The sequence below is a fragment of the Moschus berezovskii genome, chromosome 15 (genome assembly GCF_049115385.1).
Source record: "Moschus berezovskii isolate FMDL1 chromosome 15, NW_MosBer_1.0, whole genome shotgun sequence".
Taxonomy (NCBI): Eukaryota; Metazoa; Chordata; class Mammalia; order Artiodactyla; family Moschidae; genus Moschus; species Moschus berezovskii.
The window spans coordinates 75,107,508-75,134,836 of record NC_142474.1 but is presented as its reverse complement, the minus strand read 5'-3'; the positions used below and the strand labels follow the sequence as shown (position 1 = coordinate 75,134,836).

At 42.8% G+C, this 27,329-nt stretch overlaps 1 protein-coding gene across 2 annotated transcripts in view; it reads left to right on the top strand.

Annotated features, from left to right (window-relative positions):
• TMX4 (thioredoxin related transmembrane protein 4) overlaps nucleotides 1-27,329 on the top strand; it is a 67,485-nt gene that overhangs the window by 19,058 nt on the left and 21,098 nt on the right. For both annotated transcript variants that reach the window (XM_088844292.1, XM_055426837.2), the window contains exons 3-5: nucleotides 16,733-16,778; nucleotides 18,647-18,775; nucleotides 26,581-26,626. In XM_088844292.1, coding sequence (XP_088700418.1) covers nucleotides 16,733-16,778; nucleotides 18,647-18,775; nucleotides 26,581-26,626 — 221 coding nt within the window. The remainder of the gene's footprint in view (nucleotides 1-16,732; nucleotides 16,779-18,646; nucleotides 18,776-26,580; nucleotides 26,627-27,329) is intronic.

Below are 27,329 nucleotides of genomic sequence, written 5' to 3'. Positions count from 1 at the left end.
ATAATGGAATGAATAATAATGAAAAAATTATAGTGATACAATTTTTCAAAAGAGGGAGATAGAGACTAGACTTCTGAAAAAATACAATAAATTTGTATTTATAGTTTAAAAATAACTGTGTAATATATGTAAATTGAGAAAAGTTGGGTTTTTATGATTTAAGTCTCAAATTTGACAATTTTCAAACTGTATAAGTAATTTTTTCCTATCTACATTTAATTTCTACCTGTTGCATCCTTTCACAGGAAAGAAAAAGATAGTAAATGTGGAAATATAGCTTTTCCTTCTCTGTAATAGCTGTGAGTCTAACAATCACAAAATAATGAATTACCAGTTACATGGACAACAAAATGAATGGTGTCAGTTAATATCTATGTGTTGACAAAGCCATGGAGAGAGATTTCTGCTACACGCTGTGAGTCCTTAAGCCTCCGCCATTTTAAGCATTTAAACCAAAACCACTAATGCCTATCTCCTATTTAGAGATGGACAGTTACCATTATTGGGCTTCCCTGGTGGCTCAGACAGTAAATAATCTGCCTGCAAGGCAGGAGACCCGGGTTTGATCCCTGGACCAGGAAGATCCCCTGGAGGAGGGAATGGCTACTCACTCCAGTATTCTTGTCTGGAGAATTCCTTAGATAAATTAGCTTGGCAGGCTAATTCAAACAGTCGGCCACGACTGAGGGACTAACAGTTATCATTATTAGTTGATGATTTGGGCTATTATATGGGCTTCCCTGATAGCTCAGTTGATAAAGAATCCCCTGGTTCCATTCCTGGGTCAGGAAGATCCACTGGAGAAGGGAAAGGCTACTCACTCCAGTATCCTTGGGTTTCCCTTGTGGCTCAGCTGGTAAAGAATCAGCCCGCAGTGATGGAGACCTGGGTTCGATCCCTCAGTTGGGAAGATCATCTGGAGAAGGGAAAGGCTATCCACTTCAGTATTCTGGCCTGGAGAATTCCATGGACTGTTAAAATTCTGCTATTTTAATGAGTTTTTATATTTGGAGATCAAATCATTACAATTACATATCTGCTGTAAACTTGTTTTTGTGTTTTTAAAAGTTTGAGTCCAGTGAAGTCAGGTGTAAGCCTTGTTAATTTGTGAGTACCAGACACATTTTACGAGTTTCTTAGAAATGTAGCATCTGGCCTATTCTCATTTCAGCCTTTTGGGTTACCTGCCGGAAATTCACAGCATAGTTTGAATTAAACAGCTTTGTGATGAATTCATAGATCTAAAACCTAACTATTAATAAATATAGTCTCCCCTTCTAAAATGTAGACTTATAGCTATTTTTCCCTTGTGAATGGATTAAATGTATAATGAAATAAGAGAAGTTGACTATGAAAAAATATTTCAAAAGCAAATTCATCATTGACTTATAGTATTAATATAAATATGATACATCTTCAGAGAAGGAAAAATCTCACTGGTCTAGTGTTCCATGAAAATCGGGAAGAAATAAAGACCAAAAAAATCAAAATATGGTTGTTTTATGTCTTAGTTTTTTTTAAAGTAGAAAGTCTAGAATTTTTTTAAATGGTAGCTACTGAAAACCTGTAACTGATTAAAAAAAAAAATTAGGATACAAAATTCACATACATGACTGTGTCACCTAGAGAATATTTCACTTTATATTATTTTATGCTTATAATTGTACTTTAAATTACAAATGTAATGCTTTCAAATAATATTTTAATAGAGTTTAGAAATAATGTGTTTCTTCAACAAATTTTTGAGTTGGTATCATGCACCAGGCCCTGTTCTGTATACCAGTGATAAGATCAATGATGCAGGTAAATAAAGATGCAAATGAATAAGAAGGAAAAACGTGGTTCCGCACTGAGTTTATATTCTAGTGAAGGGGATAAACGGTCACAAAAGTAAAATGGGAAATGATGTCTGGTGGTGGTAAGGGCTATAATGAAAAAGAAAGCAAGGTAAAAATGTAAAAATTGGTGGGAGCCACTGTTTTAATAGGATGTCCAGGGAAGGACTTTTTAACTGTAGGTCTTGATAAATTAAGGAAATGAATTTCAATGAGGTTTAGGAGAGGAGCATTCCAGGTGGAGCAAACAGTATGTGCAGGTAGGGGTACTTGGCTTATTTGAGAAACAATGTAGCCAGTGGGGTCCTTGAGACAAATGGGACTGGAGAGGTAGCTAGAGACCAGATCATGTAGGCTTTTGTTGGCCATAGCAAAGTGTTTAGGTTTTATATCAAGTATGATAGAAAGGAAGCTAACTGGAAGGTTTTTAGTGGGGGAGTTACATGATTTGATTCATGTTTTAAAAGTATTCACATGGCTGCTATGCGAAAATTTGTAAGAGGTTGGAAGTATAAGCCAGAGGAAAAGTTCAGAGTTCAGTTCAGAAGCCTAGAGTGGAGGGATGAGGGCTTGGATGGAAGCAGCAGTGTTAAGTTGGTGGATTGAAGATACGCATTTGGCTGGAATACCCAGAAGGATTTCCTGAGAGATTGGTTGCAACACTTGTGGAAAGAGTGAAGATGGAAGAGACTAAAAGAGGATCAGGTTTGGAACAGGGTTTAGCTTTGAGATGTTTGGTATAAATCCAAATAGAGATGAGCTAGAGAAAGACATTTAAGAATTATCAGGTAGATGGTATTTTAAGCAAAGGGACGAATTGAGATTCAGTTCAGTTCAATCGCTCAGTCGTGACCGATTCTCTGCAACCCCATGAATCACAGCACGCCAGGCCTCCCTGTCCATGACCAACTCCCAGAGTTCACTCAAACTCATGTCCATCGAGTTGGTGATGCCATCCAGCCATCTCATTCTCTGTCGTCCCCTTCTCCTCCCGCCCCCAATCCCTCCCAGCATCAGAGTCTTTTCCAGTGAGTCAACTCGTCGCATGAGGTGGCCAAAGTATTGGAGTTTCAGCTTTAGCATCAGAATTTTTTCCTTCTACTTCTCTCTTTGGTGATAATAGCTAACATTTAGTAAGCATTTACTTCAGCCTGTAATTGTGTTGAGCACTTACATTTTAGCATCATTACAATCCTAGGAAGAACAAACTATTTATATATTACTCAGAAACAGGCTCAGCGAGGTTAATTAACAAAAGCTAATAGCTGTCCCAGACTAATCACATGGACAACAGCCTTCTCTAACTCAATGAAACTATGAGCTATGCCATGTAGGGACACTCAAGAAGGACTGTCATGGTGGAGAGTTCTGGGAAAACGTGATCCACTGGGGAAGGGAAAGGCAAACTACTTCAATATTCTTGCCTTGCGAACCCCATGAGCAGTATGAAAAGGCAAAAAGATAGGACACTGAAAGATGAACTCCCCAGGTGGTAGGTGCCCACTATGCTACTCGAGATCAGTGGAGAAATAATTCCAGAAAGAATGAAGAGACGGAACCAAAGCAAAAACAGTACTCAGTTATGGATGTGACTGGTGATGGAAGTAAAGTCCAGTGCTGTAAACAGCAATATCGCATGCTGCTGCTGCTGCTGCTAAGTCGCTTCAGTCGTGTCCGATTCTGTGCAATCCCATAGACGGCAGCCCACCAGGCTCCCTGTTCCTGGGATTCTCCAGGCAAGAACACTGGCGTGGGTTGCCATTTCCTTCTCCAATGCATGAAAGTGAAAAGTGAAAGTGAAATCGCTCAGTCATGTCCGACTCTTCAGGACCGAACCTGAAATGTTAGGTTCATGAATCAAGGAAAATTGGAAGTGGTCAAACAGGAGATGGCAAGAGTGAACATCGACATTTTAGGAATCAGCGAACTAAAATGGACCGGAATGGGTGAATTTAACTCAGATGACCATTATATCTACTACTGTGGGCAAGAATAATTTAGAAGAAATGGAGTAGCCATCATAACAAACAAAAGAGTCCAAAATTCAGTACTTGGATACAATCTCAAAAACAACAGAATGATCTCTGTTCATTTCCAAAATAAGCCATTCAATATCACAGTAATCCAAGTCTATGCCCCAATAAGTAATGCTGAAGAAGCTGAACTTGAATGGTTCTGTAGACCACAAAAGGTTCTAGAACTAACACCCAAAAAAGATGTCCTTTTCATTATAGGGGACTGGAATGCAGAAGTAGGAAGTCAAGAAATAGCTGGAGTAACAGGCAAGTTTGGCCTTGGAATACAGAATGAAGCAGGGCAAAGGCTAATAGAGTTTTGCCAAGAGAACACACTGGTCATAGCAAACATCCTTTTCCAACAACACAAGAGATGACTCTACACATGGACATCAACAGAAGGTCAGTACCAAAATCAGATTGATTATATTCTTTGCAGCCAAAGATGGAAAAGCTGTATACAGTCAGCAAAAACAAGACCAGAAGCTGACTGTGGCTCAGATCATGAAATCTTTATTGCCAAATTCAGACTTAAATTGAAAAAAGTAGGGAAAACCAATAGACCGTTCAGGTATGCCCTAAATCAAATCCCTTATGATTATACACTGAAGTGACAAATAGATTGAAGGGATTAGATCTGAGAGACAGAGTGCCTGAAGAACTGCAAAAAGGCAAAATGGTTATTTGAGGAGGCCTTACAAATAGCTGTGAAAAGAAGAAAAGCAAAAGGCAAATGAGACAAGGAAAGATATACCATTAGAATGCAGAGTCCCAAAGAAGAGCAAGGAAAGATAAGAAAGCCTTCCTCAGTGATCAATGCAAAGAAATAGAGGAAAACAACAGAAAGGGAAAGACTTTCTCTTCAAGAAAATTAGAGATACCAAGGGAGATTTTCATGCAAAGATGGACACAATAAAAGACAGAAATTGTATGGACCTAACAGAAGCTGACGGAGAAGGCAATGGCACCCCTCTCCAGTACTCTTGCCTAGAAAATCCCATGGATGGAGAAGCCTGGTTGGCTGCAGTCCATGGGGTCACTCACTCGGACACGACTGAGCGACCTCACTTTCACTTTTCACTTTCACGCATTGGAGAAGGAAATGGCAACCCACTCCAGTGTTCTTGCCTGGAGAATCCCAGGGACGCAGGAGCCTGGTGGGCTGCCGTCTATGGGGTTGCACAGAGTCGGACACAACTGAAGCGACTTAGCAGCAGCAGCAGCAACAGAAGCTAAAAATATTAAGAGGTGGCAAAAATACACAGAAGAACGATACAAAAAGATCTTCATGATTCAGATAATAATGAAGGTGTAGTCACTCACCTAGAGTCATTCATCCTGGAATGAGAAGTCAAGTGGGCCTTAGGAAGCGTCGCTACCAACAAAGCTAGTGGAGGTGATGGAATTCCAGCAGAGCGATTTCAAATCCTGAAAGATGATGCTGTGAAAGTGATGTATTCAATACGCCAGCAAACTTGGAAAACTCAGCAGTGGCCACAGGACTGGAAAAGGTCAGTTTTCATTACAATCCCAAAGAAAGGCAATGCCAAAGAATGCTCAAATTACCACACAATTGCACTCATCTCATAGTCTAGCAAAGTAATGCTCAAAATTCTCCAAGCCAGGCTTCAACAGTACGTGAACTCTGAAATTCCAGATGTTCAAGGTGGATTTAGAAAAGGCAGAGGAACCAGAGATCAAATTGCTAACATCAGTTGGATCATTGAAAAAGTGAGAGAGTTCCAGAAAAACATATACTTCTGCTTTATTGAGTATGCCAAAGCCTTTGACTGTGTGGATCATAACAAACTGTGGAAAATTCTTAAAGAAATGGGAATACCAGACCACCTTACCTGCCTTCTGAGAAATCTATATGCAGGTCAAAAAGCAACAGTGAGAACTGGACATGGAACAACAGACTGGTTCCAAATCGGGAAAGGATTATGTCAAGGTTGTCTATTGTCACCCTGCTTATTTAACTTATATGCAGAGTACATCATGAGAAATGCTGGACTGGATGAAGCACAAGCTGGAATCAAGATTGCCAGCAGAAATGTCAATAACCTCAGATATGCAGATGACACCACCCTTATGGCAGAGAGCGAAGGACTAAAGAGCCTCTTGATGACAGTGAAAGAGAAGAGTGAAAAAGGCTTAAAACTTAACATTCAGAAAACTAAGGTCATAGCATCTGTTCCTTTCACGTCATGACACATAGATGGCAGTGGAAACATTGACAGACTTAATTTTTTGGGCTCCAAAATCACTGCAGATGGTGACTACAGCCATGAAGTTAAAAGAAGAAGAAAAGTTGAAAGAAAAGTTATGACTTGGAAGAAAAGTTATGACCAACCTAGACAGCATATCAAAAAGCAGAGACATTACTTTGCCAACAAAGGTCCGTCTAGTCAAAGCTGTGGTTTTTCCAGTAGTCATGTATGGATGTGAGAGTTGGACTATAAAGAAACCTGAGTGCCGGAGAATTGATGCTTTTGAACTGTGGTGTTGGAGAAGAGTCTTGAGAGTCCCTTGGACTGCAAGGAGATCCAACCAGTCCATCCTAAGGGAAATTAGTCCTGAATATTCATTGGAAAGACTGATGCTGAAGCTGAAACTCCATTACTTTGGCCACTTGATGTGAAGAACTGACTCATTAGAAAAGACCCTAATGATGGGAAACATTGAAGGTGGGAGGAGAAGGGGATGACAGAGGATGAGATGGTTGGATGGCATCACCAACTTAATGGGCATGAAATTTGAGTAAACTCCAGGAATTGGTGATGGGCAGGGAGGCCTTTCATGCTGCAGTTCATGGGGTTGCAACGAGTCAGACACGACTGAGCAACTGAACTGAAACTGAATAGCTGTCCTAGTTTTCTTCATATTGAATTTAGGTAATTTCTGTTGTGTCTTTACATATGAAGTTCCCTGCTATGTTTTTTACTTCCCTAATCTTTAATTCCTCTTTTTGTTTTGCTGTATGTGTTTAAGATAAGGTTGTTAATATGGAATTAATTGTTTAATATTCATTTTAAAGTAGAAGTTACCTTTAAGGTATAAATTGTATGCCTAAGTTTTGGGACACCTTGTGGTCAGACTTTATCTCTTTAAGTATTTAAGAGGTGCATTTGTTTCTTCCATACTTTCTGAAGTTTGTTTCAGTGAACCATTATGCAAGCTTTGAAATGAGCTGCTTCCCTGTCATAATTCTTTAAAATCTATACATGTTTTTAAATCTTAAAGTCACAACCTGACAGGGTGCTTCTCTGTTCCAGAGTGGTTATGGTTTAACTTTTCAGGTGATGAAAGTCTCCCTTAACGTTTCAGTTCAGTTCAGTCGCTCAGTCGTGTCCGACTCTTTGCGACCCCATGAATCACAGCACGCCAGGCCTCCCTGTCCATCACCAACTCCCGGAGTTCACTCAAACTCATGTCCATCAAGTCAGTGATGCCATCCAGCCATCTCATTCTCTGTCGTCCCCGTCTCCTCCCACCCCCAATCCCTCCCAGCATCAGAGTCTTTTCCAGTGAATCAACTCATCGCATGAGGTGGCCAAAAGTACTGGAGTTTCAGCTTTAGCATCAGTCCTTCCAATGAACACCCAGGATTGATCTCCTCTAGAATGGACTGGTTCGATCTCCTTGCAGTCCAAGGGACTCTCAAGAGTCTTCTCCAGCACCACAGTTCAAAAGCATCAATTCTTCGGTGATCAGCTTTCTTCACAGTCCAACTCTCACATCCATACATGACCATGGGAAAAACCATAGCCTTGACTAGACGGACCTTGGTTGGCAAAGTAATGTCTCTGCTTTTTAATATGCTATCTAGGTTGGTCATAACTTTCCTTCCAAGGAGTAAGCGTCTTTTAATTTCATGGCTGCAGTCAGCATCTGCAGTGATTTTGGAGCCCAAAAAATAAAGTCTGACACTGTTTCCACTGTTTCCCCATCTATTTCCCATGAAGTGATGGGACCAGATGCCATGATCTTAGTTTTCTGAATGTTGAGCTTCAAGCCAACCTTTTCACTCTCCTCTTTCACTTTCATCAAGAGGCTTTTGAGTTCCTCTTCACTTTCTGCCATAAATAAGGGTGGTGCCATCTGCATATCTGAGGTTATTGATATTTCTCCCGGCAATCTTGATTCCAGCTTGTGCTTCTTCCAGCCCAGCGTTCCTCATGATGTACTCTGCGTATAGGTTAAATAAGTAGGGTGACAATATACAACCTTGATGTACTCCTTTTCCTATTTGGAACCAGTCTGTTGTTCCATGTCCAGTTCTAACTGTTGCTTCCTGACCTGCATACAGGTTTCTTAAGAGGCAGGTCAGGTGGCTGGTATTCCCATCTCTTTCAGAATGTTCCACAGTTTATTGTGATCCACACAGTCAAAGGCTTTGGCATAGTCAATGAAGCAGAAATAGATGTTTATCTGGAACTCTCTTGCTTTCTCCATGATCCAGCGGATGTTAGCAATTTGATCTCTGGTTCCTCTGCCTTTTCTAAAACCTGCTTGAACATCTGGAAGTTCACGGTTCACATATTGCTGAGGCCTGGCTTGGAGAATCTTGAGCATGACTTTACTATTGTGTGAGATGAGTGCAATTGTGCGGTAGTTTGAGCATTCTTTGGCATTCCCTTTCTTTGGGATTGGAATGAAGACTGACCTTTTCCAGTCCTGTGGCCACTGCTGAGTTTTCCAAATTTGCTGGCATATTGAGTGCAGCACTTTCACAGCATCATCTTTCAGGATTTGCAAAATGTTTCATAATACAGTATTAATAGATAGAAGACATTCGTGTCAAAAACTGTAAATTTTTTATATCCTTTAATCTAGCCATTTTGGGAACAAGTTTGCTGTTGTACCATCTAACCTGAATGAGAAAGATGCAGAAATCTCAGAGACCATCTGTCACTGTGTTTCTTTTTTCTTATTTTCTCTTTACTCTTTGATCTTCGTAACTGCATTTATTCATAAAGTTTTAAGTTATGTTATTCAAAATAATACAATGTCCAAAGCACGCAACTAAATTAGTGTTTGTTTATCCTCTTATTTTATTCTAACTTTGAATCAAAGATTTAAATAAAGAAAATAATAGCATGTATTTAGTACTTATTTTATGAATTTCCCTGGTGACTCAGTAGTAAAGAATCCTCCTGTAGTGCAGGAGCCAAAGGAGACCTGGGTTTGATCCCTGGGTCAGGAAGACGCCCTGGAGGAGGAAAGGAACCCCCTTCAGTACTCTTGCCTGGAGAATTCCATGAACAAAGGAGCCTGGTGGTCTATAGTCCATGGGATCACAGAGAGTCAAACTTGACTGAAGCGACTTAGCAGCAGCAGCATATATGAGACAGTCTTTTCTGTGTAGTATATAAATATAAAACCACTTACTGTTACAATACTGCAAGATAGAAACTGTGATGTCCATTTATAATTAAAGCCTAGAGTGTTTAAATTAACTGTCTCATATTAAAAACTAATAAGAGGCAGAAGTGGCGTTTAGCCCAAGGTAAGCCACAAGCTGCTTGTCAATTTGGAAATTCATGTTGTATAATTTAGTATGTTTTATGAACTCCTTTTAAGATTTTGTATAGTTTAATGTGTTTTATGAACACATTTTAAGGTTTATATATTTTTTATTTATTGCCATGGCCAATGATGACCAAGAGCACATGAAGGATTTTAAAAAACAAGTTAAAAATATCTCTCAGTAATACCTAACATTTTTAGACATTCTATTTATTCTATAAAAATCTGAATAGAAATGAGGTAGTGATGAGATGCTATTTGTTCATTATGTTTTAAAAGGTCATATATGAACAAAGCATAATTCCTCAACACAGTCATTCCTTAGAAAAATTTGGATGGGCGTAAGAATCTCTAGCTAGGAGAGAAATGAGATATGAAACTGGAATAATTATTTGAAGCTTAAAGCATGTACTAATTCAGAATCACCAGTGCTCTTTCCCCTAGTAATTTAGAGTTGGAAAGTTATTAAGAGCTACCGTGGTTCTCTCCCTGGGCTGGATTTCCAAACAGTTTTTGAGGTGAGCATGCTTGTTACAGTCCTCAGTGGACTTCTCAGGTCACCTGAGGTTTTGTCACTGCCAGTACAACCTTTATTTTTCTCCAGATGTGTCATGAGAAGTGTTTGTAGTAAATGTTTCTTTTTGTAAATTGATTTTTATTACCTTCAGAATATTTTCTTTTAAATGCCATAGGGATGTTTTAGTTTATCAAACTATCTACATAGTAGGTATTATCTACTATGTAGATAGTTTGATATCAGAAAAAGTTTTTTGAAGTCTCATCATTAATTAATAAATTATTTTACTGAATATGGTTTAGTTGCTCAGTTGTGTCGGACTCTTGTGACCCCATGGACTGTAACCCACCGTGTTCCTCTGTCCATGGGATTTTCCAGGCCAGAACACTGGAGTGGGTTGCCATTTCCTTCTCCAATGCGTGAAAGGAAAAGTGAAAGTGAAGTCGCTCAGTCGTGTCCGACTCTTGGCGATCCCGTGGACTGCAGCCCACCAGGCTCCCCCGTCCATGGGATTCTCCAGGCGAGAGGACTGGAGTGACTGCCATTGCCTTCTCCAGTACGTGAAAGGAAAAGTGAAAGTGAAGTCGCTCAGTCGTGTCCAACTCTTGGCGAGCCCGTGGACTGCAGCCTACCAGGCTCCCCCATCCATGGGATCTTCCAGGCGAGAGGACTGGAATGGCTGCATTGCCTTCTCCATGCCACCCTATTTACAGTCCTAGTTGTGATTATTTGATTAAGTTTTTCCTTCTGCCATTGGACTGTGCAGTCTGTAAGAGCAAAGCCTAGACATGTTTTTGCTTATGTGTATCTTGAATAGTAATCACAGTTCCCAGAACAAAGAAGGTGCTTGGTAAATATTTGCTGAATGACTAAGGGTTTTCTTTGTCTTTATCTTTGCATGTATCTGGCATAACAATCGATGTGTAAGTAGTGTTCAGAAAAGGTTTACTGAGACAAATTGGAAAAAAAAAATCTGTTTAATATACATAGAAAAAACATAGCTCAAACAAAACCTTGTGCACACCAGGATCCAGAGACCCTGCAGAGACTGAGCCAGACCTGCTTTTGAGTGTTTGAGTGTCTCTTGCAGAGGCATGGGTCATCTGTAGCCTGCTGCAGGGGCAGGGGCTCTGACTGCAGCAGACCTGGATCACACAGCCTGTGGCATAAGCCGTCTTGGTGGAGGTCACCATTAGCCCAACCATAGAGCTGCCAAGCAGATGGCCTACAAACTGTAGAACAATTATACCAAAGAAATTCTCAGATTGTTAAGAAAGTTCTAGGACCCACAACAGATTTCCCAACCTAGGGATCTGGCAAAGGGACTAAGAACCCCCAGGGATTTGACTTTGGAGGCCAGTGGGATTGGATTCAGAACTTTGACAGGACTGGGGAAACAGACTCTTGGAGGGCACAAAGAAAACCTTGTGTGCACCAGGAGCCAGGAGAAACGAACAGTGTCCCCACTAGAGCCTGAGCCTGACTTACCTGTGAGTGTCCAGGAGTCTCTAGCGGAGGTGTGGGCCAACAATGGCCTGCTGAAGGGTCAGGGGCACTGAATACAACAGTTTCTGCACAAATGCTTTGAAAGAGGTTACCATTATCTTCATTGCCCTTAACATAGTTTGGCCCAGGCCAAACAATCAGGAGGGAACATAGCCCATCGAAAGAAAATTGGATTAAAGATTTACTGAGCATGGCACTGCCCATCAGAACAAGACCCACTTTCCCCCACAGTGAGCCCCTCTCATGAGGAAGCTTCCATGAGCCTCTTATCCTTATCCACCAGAGGGCAGACAGAATGAAAACCACAATCACAGAAAATTAACCAATCTAATCACATGGACCACAGCCTTGTCACCTCAGTAAAACTATGAGCCATGCCCTGTAGGGCCACCCAAGGTGGACGGGTCATGGTGGAGAGTTCTGACAAAACGTGGAGAATGGAATGACAAACCACTTCAGTATTCTTGCCTTGAGAACCCCAGGAACAGTATGAAAAGGCAAGAAGATATGACACTGAAAGATGAACTCCCCAAGTCAGCAAGTGCCAATATGCTACTGGAGAAGGGTGAAAAAATAACTCCAGAAAGAAAGAAGAGATGGAATCAAAGTGAAAAGAAATACCCAGTTGTAGATGTGACTGGTAATGGAAGTAAAGTCCAATGCTGTAAAGAGCAATATTGCATAGGAACCTGGAATGTTAGGTCCATGAATCAAGATAATTGGGGAGTGATCAAACAGGAGATGGTAAGAGTAAGCATTGACATTTTAGGAATCAGTGAACTAAAATGGACCAGAATGGGCAAATTTAATTCAGATGACCATTATATCTACTACTGTGGGCAAGAATCCTTTAGAAGAAATGGAGCAGCCCTCATCGTCAACAAAAAGTCCTAAATGCAGTACTTGGGTGCAGTCTCAAAAATGACAGAATGATCTCTGTTGGTTTCCAAGGCAAACCATTCAATATCACAGTAATCCAAGTCTTTGCCCCAACCACTAATGCTGAAGAAGCTGAGGTTGATTGGTTCTGTGAGTACTTACAAGACCTTTTAGAACTAACACCAAAAAAACATGCCGTTTTCATCATAGGAACTGGAATGCAAAAGTAGGAAGTCAAGCAATACCTGGAATAGCAGGCAAGTTTGGCCTCGGAGTACAGAATGAAGCAGGGCAAAGGATAACAGAGTTTTGCCAAGAGAACGCACTGGTTATAGCAAACCCCACCTTCCAATAACAGAAGAGATGACTCTACACATGGACATCACCAAATGGTCAATACCGAAATCAACTCGATTATATTCTTTGCAGCTGAAGATAGAGAAGCTCTATACAGTCAGCAAAAACAAGACCAGGAGCTGACTGTGGCTCAGATCATGAACTCCTTAGTGCGACAGGAAAAGTCTCTCAGTCGTGTCCGACTGAGCAACCCCATGGATATACAGTCCATGGAATTCTCCAGGGCAGAATACTGGAGTGGGTAGCCTTTCCCTTCTCCAGGGGATTTTCCCAACCCAGGGATTGAACCCAGGTCTCCCAGGCGGATTCTTTACCAGCTGAGCTATCGGGGAAGCCCCCTTATTGCGAAATTCAGACTTAAAATGAAGAAAGTAGGGAAAACCACTAGACCATTCAGTTATGACCTAAATCAAATCCCTTAAGGTTATACAGTGGAAGTGAGAAGTAGACTCAAGAGACTAGATTTGATAGAGTGCCTGAGAAACTATGGATGGAGGTTCGTGACATCATACAGGAGGCAATGATCAAGACCACCCCAAGAAAAAGAAATGCAAAAAGGCAAAATGGTTATGTGAGGAGGCCTTACAATTATCTGAGAAAAGAAGAGAAGTGAAAGGCAAAGGAGACAAGGAAAGATATACCCGTTTGAATGCAGAGTTCCAAAAATAGCAAGGAGAGATAAGGAAGCCTTCCTAAGTGATCAATGCAAATATATAGAGTAAAACAATAGAATGGGAAAGACTGGAGTTCACGTCAAGAAGATTAGAGATACCAAGGGAACTTTTCATGCAAAGATAAACACAATAAAGGACAAAAATTGTATGGACCTAACAGAAGCAGAAGATATTAAGAAGAGGTGGCAAGAATACACAGAAGAACTACAAAAAGGTCTTCACGACCCATATAATCATGATGATGTGATTACTCACCTAGAGCCAGACATCCTGGAATATGAAGTCAAGTGGGCCTTAGGAATCATCACTACCAACAAAGCTAGTGGAGGTGATGGAATTCCAGTTGAGCTATTTCAAATCCTGAAAGATGCTGCTGTGAAAGTGCTGCACTCAATATGCCAGCAAACTTGGAAAACTCAGCAGTGGCCACAGGACTGGAAAAGGTCAGTTTTCATTCCAATCCCAAAGAAAGGCAATGCCAAGGAATGTTCAAACTACCACAGAATTCCACTCATCTCACACGCTAGCAAAGTAATGCTTATTTTCCTCTGTTCATTTCTTTGCATTTGTGCTTTTTTAATAAAATTCTTTTTTAGATATAAAAAAAAGAAAAAAAAAAGAAAAAAAAATTCTCTAAGTGAGGTCAACTGGTGAGGTCAACAGGAAGTGAGAACTTCCTGGTGTTCAAGCTGGATTGAGAAAAGGCAGAGGAACCAGAGATCAAATTGCCAACATCCAATGGATCATCAGAAAAACAAGAGAGGTCCAGAAAAACACCTGCTTCTGCTTTATTGACTATGCCAAAGCATTTGACTGTGTGGATCGCAGCAAACTGTGGAAAATTCTTAAAGAGATGTTAATACCAGACCACCTGAACTGCCTCCTGAGAAATCTCTATGCAGGTCAAGAAGAAACAGTGAGAACTTGACATGGAACAACCGACTGGTTCCAAGTTGGGAAAGGAGTACGATAAGGCTGTATATTGTCATCCTGCTTCTTTAACTTCTAGGCAGAGCACATTGTGCAAACTGCCAGGCTGGATGAAGCACAAACTGGAATCAAGATTGCCGGTAGAAATATCAATAACCTCAGATAAGCAAATGACATCACCCTTATGGCAGAAAGCAAAGAGAAACTATAGAGCCTCTTGATAAAAGTGAAAGAGGAGAACAAAAAAGCTGGCTTAAAACTCAACATTCAAAAAATGAAGATCATGGCGTCTGGTGCCATCATGTCATGCAAATAGATGGGAAACAGTGACAGACTTTATTTTCTTGGGCTCCAAAATCACTGAAGATGGTGACTGCCAGCCATGAAATTAAAAGACACTTATTCCTTGAAAGAAAAGCTATGACCAACCTAGACAGCATATCAAAAAGCAGAGACATTACTTTGCAAATAAAGGTCCGTCTAGTCAAGGCTGTAGCAACAGTTAGAACTGTACATGGAACAACAGACAGACTGGTTCCAAATAGGAAAAGGAGTACGTCAAGGCTGTATATTGTCACCCTGCTTATTTAACTTATATGCAGAGTACATCATGAGGAACGCTGGGCTAGAAGAAACACAAGCTGGAATCAAGATTGCCGGGAGAAATATCAATAACCTCAGATATGCAGATGACACCAGCCTTATGGCAGAAAGTGAAGAGGAACTCAAAAGCCTCTTGATGAAAGTGAAAGAGGAGAGTGAAAAGGTTGGCTTGAAGCTCAACATTCAGAAAACAAAGATCATGGCATCTGGTCCCATCACTTCATGGGAAATAGATGGGGAAACAGTGGAAACAGTGTCAGACTTTATTTTTTGGGGCTCCAAAATCACTGCAGATGCTGATTGCAGCCATGAAGTTAAAAGACGCTTACTTCTTGGAAGGAAAGTTATGACCAACCTAGATAGCATATTAAAAAGCAGAGACATTACTTTGCCAACCAAGGTCCGTCTAGTCAAGGCTATAGGGTTTTTCCCGTGGTCATGTATGGATGTGAGAGTTGGACTATGAAGAAGGCTGATCGCCGAAGGATTGATGCTTTTGAACTGTGGTGCTGGAGAAGACTCTTGAGAGTCCCTTGGACTGCAAGGAGATCCAACCTGTCCATTCTAAAGGAGATCAATCCTGGGTGTTCATTGGAGGGACTGATGCTAAAGTTGAAACTCCAATACTTTGGCCACCTCATGCGACGAGTTGACTCACTGGAAAAGACTCTGATGTTGGGAAAGGTTGGGGGCGGGAGGAGAAGGGGACGACGGAGAATGAGATGGCTGGATGGCATCACCGACTCTATGGACATGAGTTTGAGTGAACTCCAGGAGTTGGTGATGGACAGGGAGGCCTGGCGTGCTGTGATTCATGGGGTTGCAGAGAGTCAGACACGACTGAGCGACTGAACTGAACTGAGTCAAGGCTGTGGTTTTTCCTTATTCATGAATGGATGTGAGAGTTGGACTATAAAGAAAGCCGAGTGCAGAAGAATTGATGCTTTTGAACTGTGGTATTGGAGAAGACTCTTGACAGTCCCTTGGACTGCAAGGAGATCCAACCAGTCAATTCTAAAAGAAATCAGTTCTGAGTATTCATTGGAAGGACTGATGCTGAAGATGAAACTCCAATACTTTGGCCACCTGATGCGAAGAACTGACTCATTGGAAAAGCCCCTGCTGCTGAGAAAGATTGAAGGTGGGAGGAGAAGGGATGACAGATGATAAGATGGTTGAATGGCATCACTGACTCAATGGACATGAGTTTGAGCAAGATCCAGATGTTGGTGATGGACAGGGTAGCCTGGCATGCTGCAGTCCATGTGATCTCAAAGAGTCAGACACAACTGAACTGAGCTGAATTGTATATAGAATTTCTTGACTGTACTTGCAAAATTTATGAACGTGAAAAGATTATACAGGATTTTATTATGTCATGTTCATTATTATTTTTACATACATGGCTGATTTAATAATATGTATAATTTATTGAATAATTTAATCATCTAAGATAACTTCAGAACAATTCAGCTAGGGTTTTATATCCCCATTTTATATATGAGGTAACTGATAATCAGAAAGATTATCTAAGGACACTTATCTAAGGACACAAAGCTAGAAAGTGGAAAATTTAGTTATTTAACCTCAGTTGCATGTCTTTACAATCTATCCTTTCAGCCACCATACAGTTCTTAGTATTATATAAGCCAGAAAACTCCAGTTTAACATATCAAAGATAAGCAAGTTTTATGTCAGTGACTGGAAAGTATTGGGTAAATAAAGATGGTTAAAATTTTATTTTAAAAAATAGTAAATGTGATTCAGTAATGGGAGGGATTTTACTTATGTGGCTGTAATAACAAGATCAAGGCTGCTTGTTCTTACAACCTTAGATGCTTGTGTTAGTCTGAGTGGCTTATAACTTTTTGTTTCTGCTTCTTGTAGGTTTGAGTGGCCGCTTCTTTGTCACCACCCTCCCGGCATTTTTCCAGTAAGTTCAAATCATTTTCTGGCCTTGTAATGGTTAGAAATTAGCAGGTGTGTGTGTAACAAGTGTGTCCTGGGATTCTTCAGTTACTGTCCACACCTTCATTTGTCCAGCGTCGCATTTGAAGGGAGAGAGACCGGTCTGCCCTGAACCATAGTGATGAGAGGGGTGCCCAGGTGCTTCAGAGAATCTAACGTCAGGCAGCAAATAGGTGAGGAGCCCAAAGAGGGCTTTTCTGACGACATGAAAGATGGGATGATTCTTAATAGACAACAGGAGTATGTGAAGCAGGTAAGGTAGAGAAGATCTTTCCAAATAGAGGATGTATCATGGAAAAGCCCAGGAGAAAAGGAGATGCCTTCTGAGAACTATAGCTCTTTCTCTGTGGCTGGCCCGAAAGGCACAGGTGGATCATCCCAGGTGATGGTGCTAGAGAGGCTCAGGTCGTGAGGGGGAAGGAAACAGGCAGAGGTGGTTTCCAGAGATGCTGAGGAGGTGGGATCATTGGTGACTGATTACCCATAAGAAAGGGAGAGCCTGTGCTGACTTACTGACAGGCATGTTTAACTAGTAAAGCTATTGAGAAGTTGTTAGAATAAAGTGCAGTTTGGAAGATAGAGACCAGAATGGGAAAGATAGTGTGAAGGGTTTGTGCTAATTCCAAATGAGAAGTTTAGGTGATAGTTTAATTTCAGGATCATCAGAAAGGTCTCGACTGGAGGTACATACCAGGGTTTAGATAACAGTAGAAATATATACGATGAGAGAATAGATGCGGTGGGTAAAGCAGCAGGCTAAGGATCAGTGACCACCATTAGGACATCTGCGAAGGAACACAGGGAGCATGGAACTGAGAAGGACTGGAGACCTCATGTCAGAAAAGCCGAGGGAAAGGAGGGAGGAAGGGACAGTGTCCAGGACACACACAGGAGAAATGGCAGAAGAGCGCTCCAGGGACACTGCACTGAAGAGTCATTGGAGACCCCAGTATGAGCAGTTTCCGTGCAGTCATGGAAACAGGACCCCCGATGGCAGAAGTAGTCAATGAGTTAATGTTAGAGGAAAAAGTGTAGACTTCGCCCTTAGGAAACTTAGCTGGAGAGAAGGTGAGAGGGAGGGAAGACTGAAGGCATTTGTTGTTCAGTCGCTTAGTCGTGTCTGACTCTTTGTGACCCCATGGACTGTAGCCCGCCAGCCTCCTCTGTCCATGGAATTCTCCAGGCAAGAATACTGGGGTGGGTTGCCATTTCCTTCTCCAGGGGATCTTCCTGACCCAGGGGTCAAACCCAGGTCTCCTGCCTTGACAGGCAAATTATTTACCACTGAGCCACCAGGGAGACCCAGTTTTCAGGGGAGGGACTTGGATGATATGGATTTGGAAATGTGGATAGAGTTTTTAAAAACTTGATAACAACTGAACTCCGGGAGTTGGTGATGGACAGGGAGGCCTTTCGTGCTGTGATTCATGGGGTCGCAGAGAGTCGGACACGACTGAGCGACTGAACTGAACTGAACTGAACTGAACAACTGCTGTTTTGCTGATGTAAGAGAAAAGTTGAAATAATTTGTAGCAAAAATAATAAAAAGTAACTTGTCAGATTAGCCACTGCCAGGGACTTTGCTTACAGTCACAAATTGTGCAGTAATAAAATAGAATGTTAATTCTCTCTGCTTTGGAATTTCTCATTTGTAATAAGTATTTGTGCATGCTTTCTTATTTATGCCTAACTATATTTCTTTTTTTTTTTTTCATTTAAGTGAAGTTAAAATTCAGAGTGGAGTTCTCATGTAAAACCAGTACTTATTTTCGTTTTTATTATCTGTAATACTTGTTATTTTAATTGTTTTTTTTTTGTTTTTATAATTTATAGTGCAAAAGATGGGATATTCCGCCGTTACCGTGGCCCAGGAGTCTACGAAGACCTGCAGAACTATATCTTAGAGAAGAAGTGGCAAGCTGTTGAGCCTCTGACTGGCTGGAAATCCCCAGCTTCTCTAACGTAACTTGTTTTTTTAATGACAGAGTGTTACTAATAGAACAGACAGTCTCAAGTTAACAACCCATAGACCCTGAAAGTCTACATTTCTTTTCATATTTACTTCTGATTTCCCAGATTACACATGCCCCTGCTTGGCCCATGTTGTTTCTGGTTTTGTGACCCCGTGTGTTTCAGCTGGTTGTTGGGGTGGTAGGGTTAAGTATCCAGATTCAGGTGGGTTACAGAGAGCTCTCCTCCAACTTTTGCACCGTCACCTCTTTTCTCTTTACCAAATATGGTATTGAACACCATTTACCATGCTTCCTTCCTTATAAATTATTGAGAAGGTAGAGGAGAACCTTTTTCTTGAGTTAGAGTTCATGAAGGAATTGCTAAAGTATCTATCTGTGTGGAGAGTAAGACCTATGGTGTCTTTGGCTGCTTAGCAGAATACTGCTGGGGTAACCTTTGGCCAGGACGGTAAATTGTATAATGCTTAATGAGGCAGATAAGGTCAAGCAATAATACTTTGTTCACAGTTTTCATCTGGAATGAATTGTGGTATTTGTAATTGATTTTATGTTGGTATATGTAAGCATAAGGAATATCCCTGCTGAAATAGGATCAAATCATGTTACATTTTAGGAATAAGTGATCTGATAGCATCTATAGGAAATACATGGCTTATTCTGAAAGCAGCTCACCTCTGACGTTTCATTCTACATATTTTCCTTTTTTAAAATCAGTGAGCATTGATTTTATGCAGGTACTATTCTCGGTGCTAGATGTTCAGCAGTCAACATGACAGATGTGACCCCTCTGATCTCCTAGGGTGACTTACAGTAAGATAGATGACAAAAAAAGTTAGGGATGTAAATAATCACAAAACAAAACAGAAAACAAACCCTTACTAAGTCAGGGCTTGACTGTGGGAGCGCGGGCCCCCGTTAGATGGGTACTAGGAGAGCTGGCTCTGAGGGGTCGCTGCGGATGGGGTCTGCAGGGCCGCAGGGTCTGGCGGGCTGAGGAGCGGGTGAGGACTGCTCCAGGAACGGAGGTAGCATTCGCACATGCCCCTCACTGGAAAGAGCTCGGTGTATTGAGGAAGAGTCAGGTGGCCAGGGTTCGGCACAGCGAAAGAGAAGGGGGAGCAGTGTAAACAGAGGGCAGGGGCAGACGGGCAGCCCTGTGGCTGGTGAGGAGCCGGGGTGTGAGCAGTGCAGGCCGTGAGCAGAGGCTGGAGGGGACTGTGTGGAGCAGCCTTGCCCAGGGATGGTGGCAGTGGGGATGCAGAGCATGGGTGGATTTAAAATACGTTCAGACCTCAGTCCCGCATGCTGGAAGCCAGCTTGTGCCGATGGCAGGGCCCCTGCCACTCTGTGTCCCACCCTTGGCTCTCCTGCAGGGTCATCATGAGACCAGCTCGTCTAAACTTTGAGGGAAATTTTGAGTCACTGTATTTTGCAGAACTTGCTGAAAAGCAGCCATGGTGGCCCAAGGTTTTTGGACAGGAATCTGGGCCTATAGCCGAAAAGTGTAGCCTGGCAGCCCAGCTGTTAACTGGAGGTGTCACTGGATAATGTACAGGTTTCATCGCGCAAAAGGCTGGAAGTGAGCTGGAACAGGGACTGATCCACAGGGTTTTTGAGACTTTATGAATTCTGAGGAGGCAAAGAACTTAGAATTCTTAAACTTGCAGGTGATCCCTTGCAAAATGTATGTTTTTAAGACATTCCTTTGTCTTTTAACTTATCTTGGGAGTGATGTATTGAATTTGGAAATTGTAGCTACTAGTGGATGTGTGGAAATTTTAGAAATTCATCTATTTGCATTTTCTCCTTATTACAGTAGTATTCTAAGGTAGCATGTTATTTTGCTTGTAATATGTATAAATCATACATAAATCATAATGGTATGAGCCACTTTATTCCAAATTTTTGTACAAGAACTCAAAATTTTTTTCACTTTTTATTACAGAAACTTTCAAACATACATAAAAGTACAGAAAATAGTACAGTAAGGTGGCTCAGATGGTAAAGCGGCTGCCTACAATGCGGAAGACCTGGGTTTGATCCCTGGGTCTGATCCCTGGGTCGGGAAGATCCTCTGGAGAAGGAAATGGCAACCCACTCCAGTACTCTTGCCTGGAAAATCCCACGGATGGAAGAGCCTGGTAGGCTACAGTCCGTGGGGTCGCAAAGAGTCGGACACAACTGAGCGACTTCACCTTACTTCACCTAAACCCCCAAGTACATATCACACACCTATAATGACCATCAAATTATAGCTTGTTTTATCAATTGTTTTGAAACAAATACCAAGTGTGTCATTATATTTTGGTACGTGTCTGTAAAAGGTAAGAACTCTTTCTAAAAATCGTAAATAAAATACCCTATTATTATCCCAATCTGACCCCACCCACGCCAGTGGAATGAGGGCTGCAGTACCTAGGTGAAGTGTCCTGTGCCCCTCTGGGTTGCAGGTGGAAGGGCGTGGCCGCTCTTGTGGAGTGGGCGTGGCTTTTCTCCATCAGTTCTTCCTGTGATTATTGGTGATGACAACAAAGATTAGCAGTTGCTTTAAGCTGCTTTGAGGGGGTTATAATAGACATTAATAATGGACTGAAATAGGATTCGAGCTTCCTCCTCAGGGACATGGGTGAGGGCAGTGTTGCAGGTTGGCCTCATCCCACTGCAGTGAGTGGCTTTGCGTTCTGCCTGCTGAGCAGGGCCACCACTGGTGGCTGTGCAGAGTGGGTGCTGAGTTTAACAGTGGCAGTACTCTTGCACAGCACTGGTGGCACTTAGGAGAGCTCCCTCAGGCATTAGGGGAGCCTCTTAATGGAGGCCCTGTTGCAACTTTGCTGCTGCTGCTAAGTCACTTCAGTCGTGTCCGACTCTGTGTGACCCCATAGACGGAAGCCCACCGGGCTCCCCTTTCCCTGGGATTCTCCAGGCAAGAACACTGGAGTGGGTTGCCATTTCCTTCTCCAATGTGTGAAAGTGAAAAGTGAAAGTGAAGTCGCTCAGTCGTGTCCGACCCTTAGCGACCCCAGGGACTGCAGCCTACCAGGCTCCTCCATCCATGGGATTTTCTAGGCAAGAGTACTGGAGTTTGCTTCAGGTGGTGAAATGAGAGAGATTCCCCACAGAACAGTTGCTGCCCCCTGCAAAACTGAGATACCAGGAGCAAGGCCCGCACCCGTGTGTGCTTCATTCTCCGACTGGAAAGGCATGCATTTAACAAGGAAGGCATGCCTTTCTTTTTCCAGTACCAAGAATCCAGTAACATACTGGGCCTCCTTCTTAGTCATGGAGGTTGAGGAGACAGTGACTTTTCTTGGATGGAAGGATTAAGTGTTTCTAGCCCTCACTCTGACTGTGTTCAGGGGTCAGCTTCCCTTGCTCAGGGCTTCGTCCCTGTGGTTTGGCCTGGAGACCTCTGACAGCTGCTTGTCAGAGCACCTGTGAGGCTCTGCTGCATTTTCAGTCCTCACCCAGAGCCTCCCTGTGCTGCTCCGGTGTCCTCCCAGCATCCCTGCCACTCTGAACCCTTGGATCCAGTGTCTCCCCACCACCCCACCTTGTGATGGCCCTGCTAGGGTGGGGAGCTGTGAGCTGAGGAGCAGAGAGGGATCCAGGGCACTCTCACTTTCCAGCTAGGCCCACAGGTAGACTCCTGGGTTTTTACTCTTGCTGAGGCCGGAACGGTTCACACGAGCAGCCCCGTTGTCATGAGTGTCACTGTCATCGTTATAACGAACTAGACTCCCTGCCCCTGCCCACTCCCACCTCTCACCTCAGCCTCACTCCTCAGCCTCAGGGACGGTCATCAATAGGCTGGGGGTGCGGAGTGTTGACTCTTGCACCTGACCTGCCAGCTGGGCGAGAGTCCTCCCTGCTGGACTTGCAGAACACAGGCCTAGTTAAAGGAGTGAGTCTTACATGATTCTAGTTAACATACCCTTGTGCTGTGGTTTTGAAATGCCCAACTATTGACATTGGCCAGAAAGATGGGCATGACTAATGCTTGGGCTTTTATTTGAAACTTTACATTTGTATAGTTTGGAAAATGGAATAAATTTCTGGTTTAAAAAAAAAATGGTGCAGGGATATATTTGAACTGAGTATCATTAGTGTTTCATGATGATGTCAGTTTCCTCTCTGAGGGAAATTTAGTTTCCCTTAAGGTTAGTTTTCGGAGAAGGCAATGGCAAGCCACTCCAGTACTATTGCCTAGAAAATCCCATGGATGGAGGAGCCTGGTAGGCTGCAGTCCGTGGGGTCGCTAAGGGTCGGACACGACTGAGCGACTTCACTTTCACTTTTCACTTTCACACATTGGAGAAGGAAATGGCAACCCACTCCAGTGTTCTTGCCTGGAGAATCCCAGGGACGGGGGAGCCTGGTGGGCTTCCGTCTATGGGGTCACACAGAGTCGGACACGACTGAAGTGACTTAGCAGCAGCAAGGTTAGTTTTAGACCCTGTAGGCCAAATTGGAGCTGTCTCTGCTCCCTCCACAAACTAATCAGCTTTATTTCTTAGTCATGGATTCCACGTCTGGGGCCTTCTTATTCACTTATACCATATTAGTGTGATCTCCTTGAGAACTGGGCAGAACCCTATTGTGGACCTGATTTCCTAGAAATCATACAGTGTGGCTTACGTCTGTGATGTTGGATTCTTCTTAAGGAGACATGAGTACATGAGTATCAGGAGCACTGGTTTTCTAGTGAAAAATGACAGTGTTGCACTTGCTTCACATTTTCAGAAAACTGTAAAGTCAGCTTATTGACTCACCAAAACTCTACCTCTCTGAATTTGAAATGGTGTGTGTGTGTGCGTGTGTGCTAAGTCACTTCAGTCATGTCCCAGTCTTTGCAACCCTATGGACTGTAGCCCACCAGGCTCCTCTGTCCATGGGAGTCTCCAGGCAAAAGTACTGGAGTGGGTTGCTGTGTCCTCCTCCAGGGTATCTTCTCGACCCAGGGATCAAACCTGTGTCTTTTATGTCTCCTGCTTGGCAGGCAGGTTCTTTATTACTAGTGCCACCTGGGAAGCCTTTTGAAATGGTAAGAATTGCCATTGCGATGATTGAGAGCAGTGATTTGCATCCTCACTTGCCCAGGGGAATCACCTGTGGACTTTTGAAAACTACCCACACATGGCTACTGTCCTAGAGACCGCGCTGGCACTGGTCAAGCAGCCTCAGGTGTTTCTTTGAAAGTTACTCAGTCGTGTCCGATTCTTTGCGACCCCATGGACTGTACAGTCCATGGAATTTTCCAGGCCGGAATACTGGAGTGGGTATCGTTTTCCTTCTCCAAGACAAGTGAAATTGCTCAGTCATGTCTAACTCTTCGCGATCCCATGGACTGTAGCCTACCAGGCTCCTTAATCCATGGAATCCCCTTCTCCAGGGGATCTTCCCAAACCAGGGATTGAACCCAGGTCTCCTGCATTGCAGGCAGATTTTTTACCAGCTGAACAAGCTCCTGCTAATAAAATTACAGTTTTACTGTTAACAAATGACTGCTGAACAGGGCTTTAAAGCTTTTAAAGTTAAATGCCATACAACTTCAGATGCCTTCTGAATACTGAATGTAAGTACAGTTTTCCAGTTAAGTGTTATAGGAACTGTGTGGATTGGATGTGTGAGAGTAGTGTGATGGCAGACCAGGGCCTTTGACATTATGGTTGTAAAACTCTTAGAAGATTGTGGAGTAATGGGGTATTCACATGGTGCCAACATATCACCCCACAAATGACCTAGCCATTATCAAGGGAGACCACCTTCCAGTGGAGAGGTCTGTCTCAATCACTAGTTAACCAAGTGACTTAGCATCACTCAGAGCCCACTTACATCAGACTTCTTAGTCTCTGTACGGAGATGAGATCATAGTCCTCACCTTCCCAGCTCTTTCCTGAAGACCGAGATTCAGTGCTAATCATGGCCCCAGATAAAAAACACTTGATAAATGTTAGGCTTCTTTGATGGCTTTTGTTTCCCTGTATATCATAATTATAGCAAAGAAGAAAAAGGTTGAAATCAATGTCTATTAATAGATGTTGAATTAAACTAAGACAGGACTGAATTTAAAGATAGAAAGGAACAATTGTTTGAAGATTTAGGAACCCTAAAGGAATATATCTAGGGAAAACATTAAAGCACTCTGAAACTTGAGTAGTTAACAAAAATAATTTTGTAATAAAGCACAAGAAAGCAGTCTCTTTGATCATGTAGTGATTGCTAATGTGAATCTAATACCACTATCAGTTGATACTTTTAAATGAAATTTAGATTTGTATATGATATAAATGTAGTTGTAAAATGTTTTAATAATTGTTTCACTATTAAAAAATAAAATAGGTTTTAAAGGTAGACTCCACTAAGGTGAAGGAGAGGGAAGATTCATACACAGACACACACTCCAAATATGCACACACACATACAACTCAACTCCTGGGTTTTTGGTTTGAGAACTTGACGGTCTTGGTACCAGTTACTGGTTTGAGCAAGACAAAATCAAGGGTTCAGCATTGAACATATTGAGTTTGAGATGCAGACTTCTTTGTAGAGCTTCCAGGTTGGATGCATGGAGATAGGTCTCCATGGAGAATTGAGGGACACAAAAGGCATATAGATGGTATTTTAAGTTTTAGAAGAAAGGGGGTCACCTGGAGAGAGAGAAAAAGAAAAGTGCTTGGGACTGAGGCACAGGACACTCTAAAGTTAAGAAGCTGGGTAGAGAAGGAGTCAGCAAAAGGGAAACTGAAAATGAGTGCCAGGGAGGCAGGAGGGCAGGCAGGGGTGTGCGATTTCCTAAAAGGCAAGTAGAAGGTGCATGAAGGAGAGAGTAGTCCCTTGTGTCTCATGTCTACAAGGGGTTAGGGGAGCTGCAGTCTGAGACAGGACATTGAGTGAAGCAGAGTGATGTCACTGTGGCCTTAACGGGAGTCAGGGAGCGCAGCAGTGAGGACAGAAGCCGGATTTGAGTGGCTTAAAGGCAAGGTGAGGAAGGAGGAGCAGCAAGTGCGGGCTCCTCTCTGGAGACTGGGAAGCTGAGTTGGAGGGCCATCTGCGGTCCCGTGATGCCCCTTTCCAGAGATGAGGGAGAGTAGAACGTGTTTTCCTGCAGTGAAGTGATCCATCAGAGAGGGAGAAATGCTGATGCAGGAAATGGGGTGAAGGGAAAAACCAAGTCATTAGCGAGACAGAAGGGATGGGATCCGAGGCACAAGTGGAGAGTTTGGACTGTGGTTGCGGGGGTAGTTTCCTCCGTCGGAACAGAAGAAGCTGGATGCAGGCAAACACCAGGCTAGACGTGCTGCTGGGACGGTGAGAGAGGCCGCCTGACAGCTGCTGGTTGCACAGTGACAGTTGAGTGTGTGTTAGCTGAGGACACGGGGTGGAGAGGGTGTGTACAGTTTGAAGGGAGAGAAGGACATGAGCTCTCATCTCAGGTACGAGCCTAGAGGATTCCAGCCGGACGGCACCCTCCCAGATGCCCACTGAGCTTGTGACCGTGAGGGCAGAGTGTGTGACTTTTCCCCCGAGACCTGCAGCTGCTCAGTGTTGGGGATGTTGCCAGGCACGCACCATGCAGCAAGAAAGGACCAGCGGACCTGACTGCCTTTACTCCCAAGTAATCCAGAACCCGGCCCTGGGGTCTAAGCTCTGTCAGAACGGAAGAGAATCCAGGAGAGAGCATGATGTCTTACACAAAGTGGAGGAGGAGTCCTTGTGACTTGAGGTTTTGTTTTGTTTTGGTTTTTTTATGCTATCCATCACCAGTGGTTCTCCTTTCTTTTATTTTTTTTTCAGGATGTCTGGAATGGCTGGTCTTTTTAGCATCTCTGGCAAGATATGGGTGAGTAAATAAGGCCCTTTATGATTATATCAGCAGAGGGGTTTTTAAGAGTGAGACGGTAGCTTCTGAATAATAGGAAAATGAATATTTATAAATGGTTTTATAATTTCACTTTTCTTCTTAAGCCACACAGCTACTCTTACCTGGAGTCATAGTGGGAATGTGTCTTTGTGGAGAAGGACTTAAATTGGACAGGGACCAAAAGACCAAAGTCATATTTTCATAGATCAGTAGTGAATCCCTTTGTCAAAGCTGAAAGGGCTTCTGTGGTTTCACTTTCTCTTATTTTTCATTGTCATAATCTCCCTACAGATCAAAGATCTGTTAGGGATCAGCAGACTTCACCTTGTGGGCGGGCTGGGCTGCCTATTTCGTTTAATAATGTCTTGTTGGAACATAGTCACATTCACTTATTACCTATTTTCTGTGACTGCTTTCATACTACAGTGATAGAGATGAGTTGTTGTGAGCAAGATCATATGGCTCACAAGCCGAAATACTCATGATGTAGCCCTTTAAGGAGAAATTTGCAAACCCCCTTTATGTGGCTCAGACAGTGTCATGTCTGACTCTTTGTGACTGTAGTCCACCAGGCTTCTCTTTGCATGGGATTCTTCCAGCAAGAATACTGGAGTGGGGTTCCATTTCCTCCTCCGGGGCACCTTCCTGACCCAGGGATCGAACCCATGTCTCGCGTCTCCTA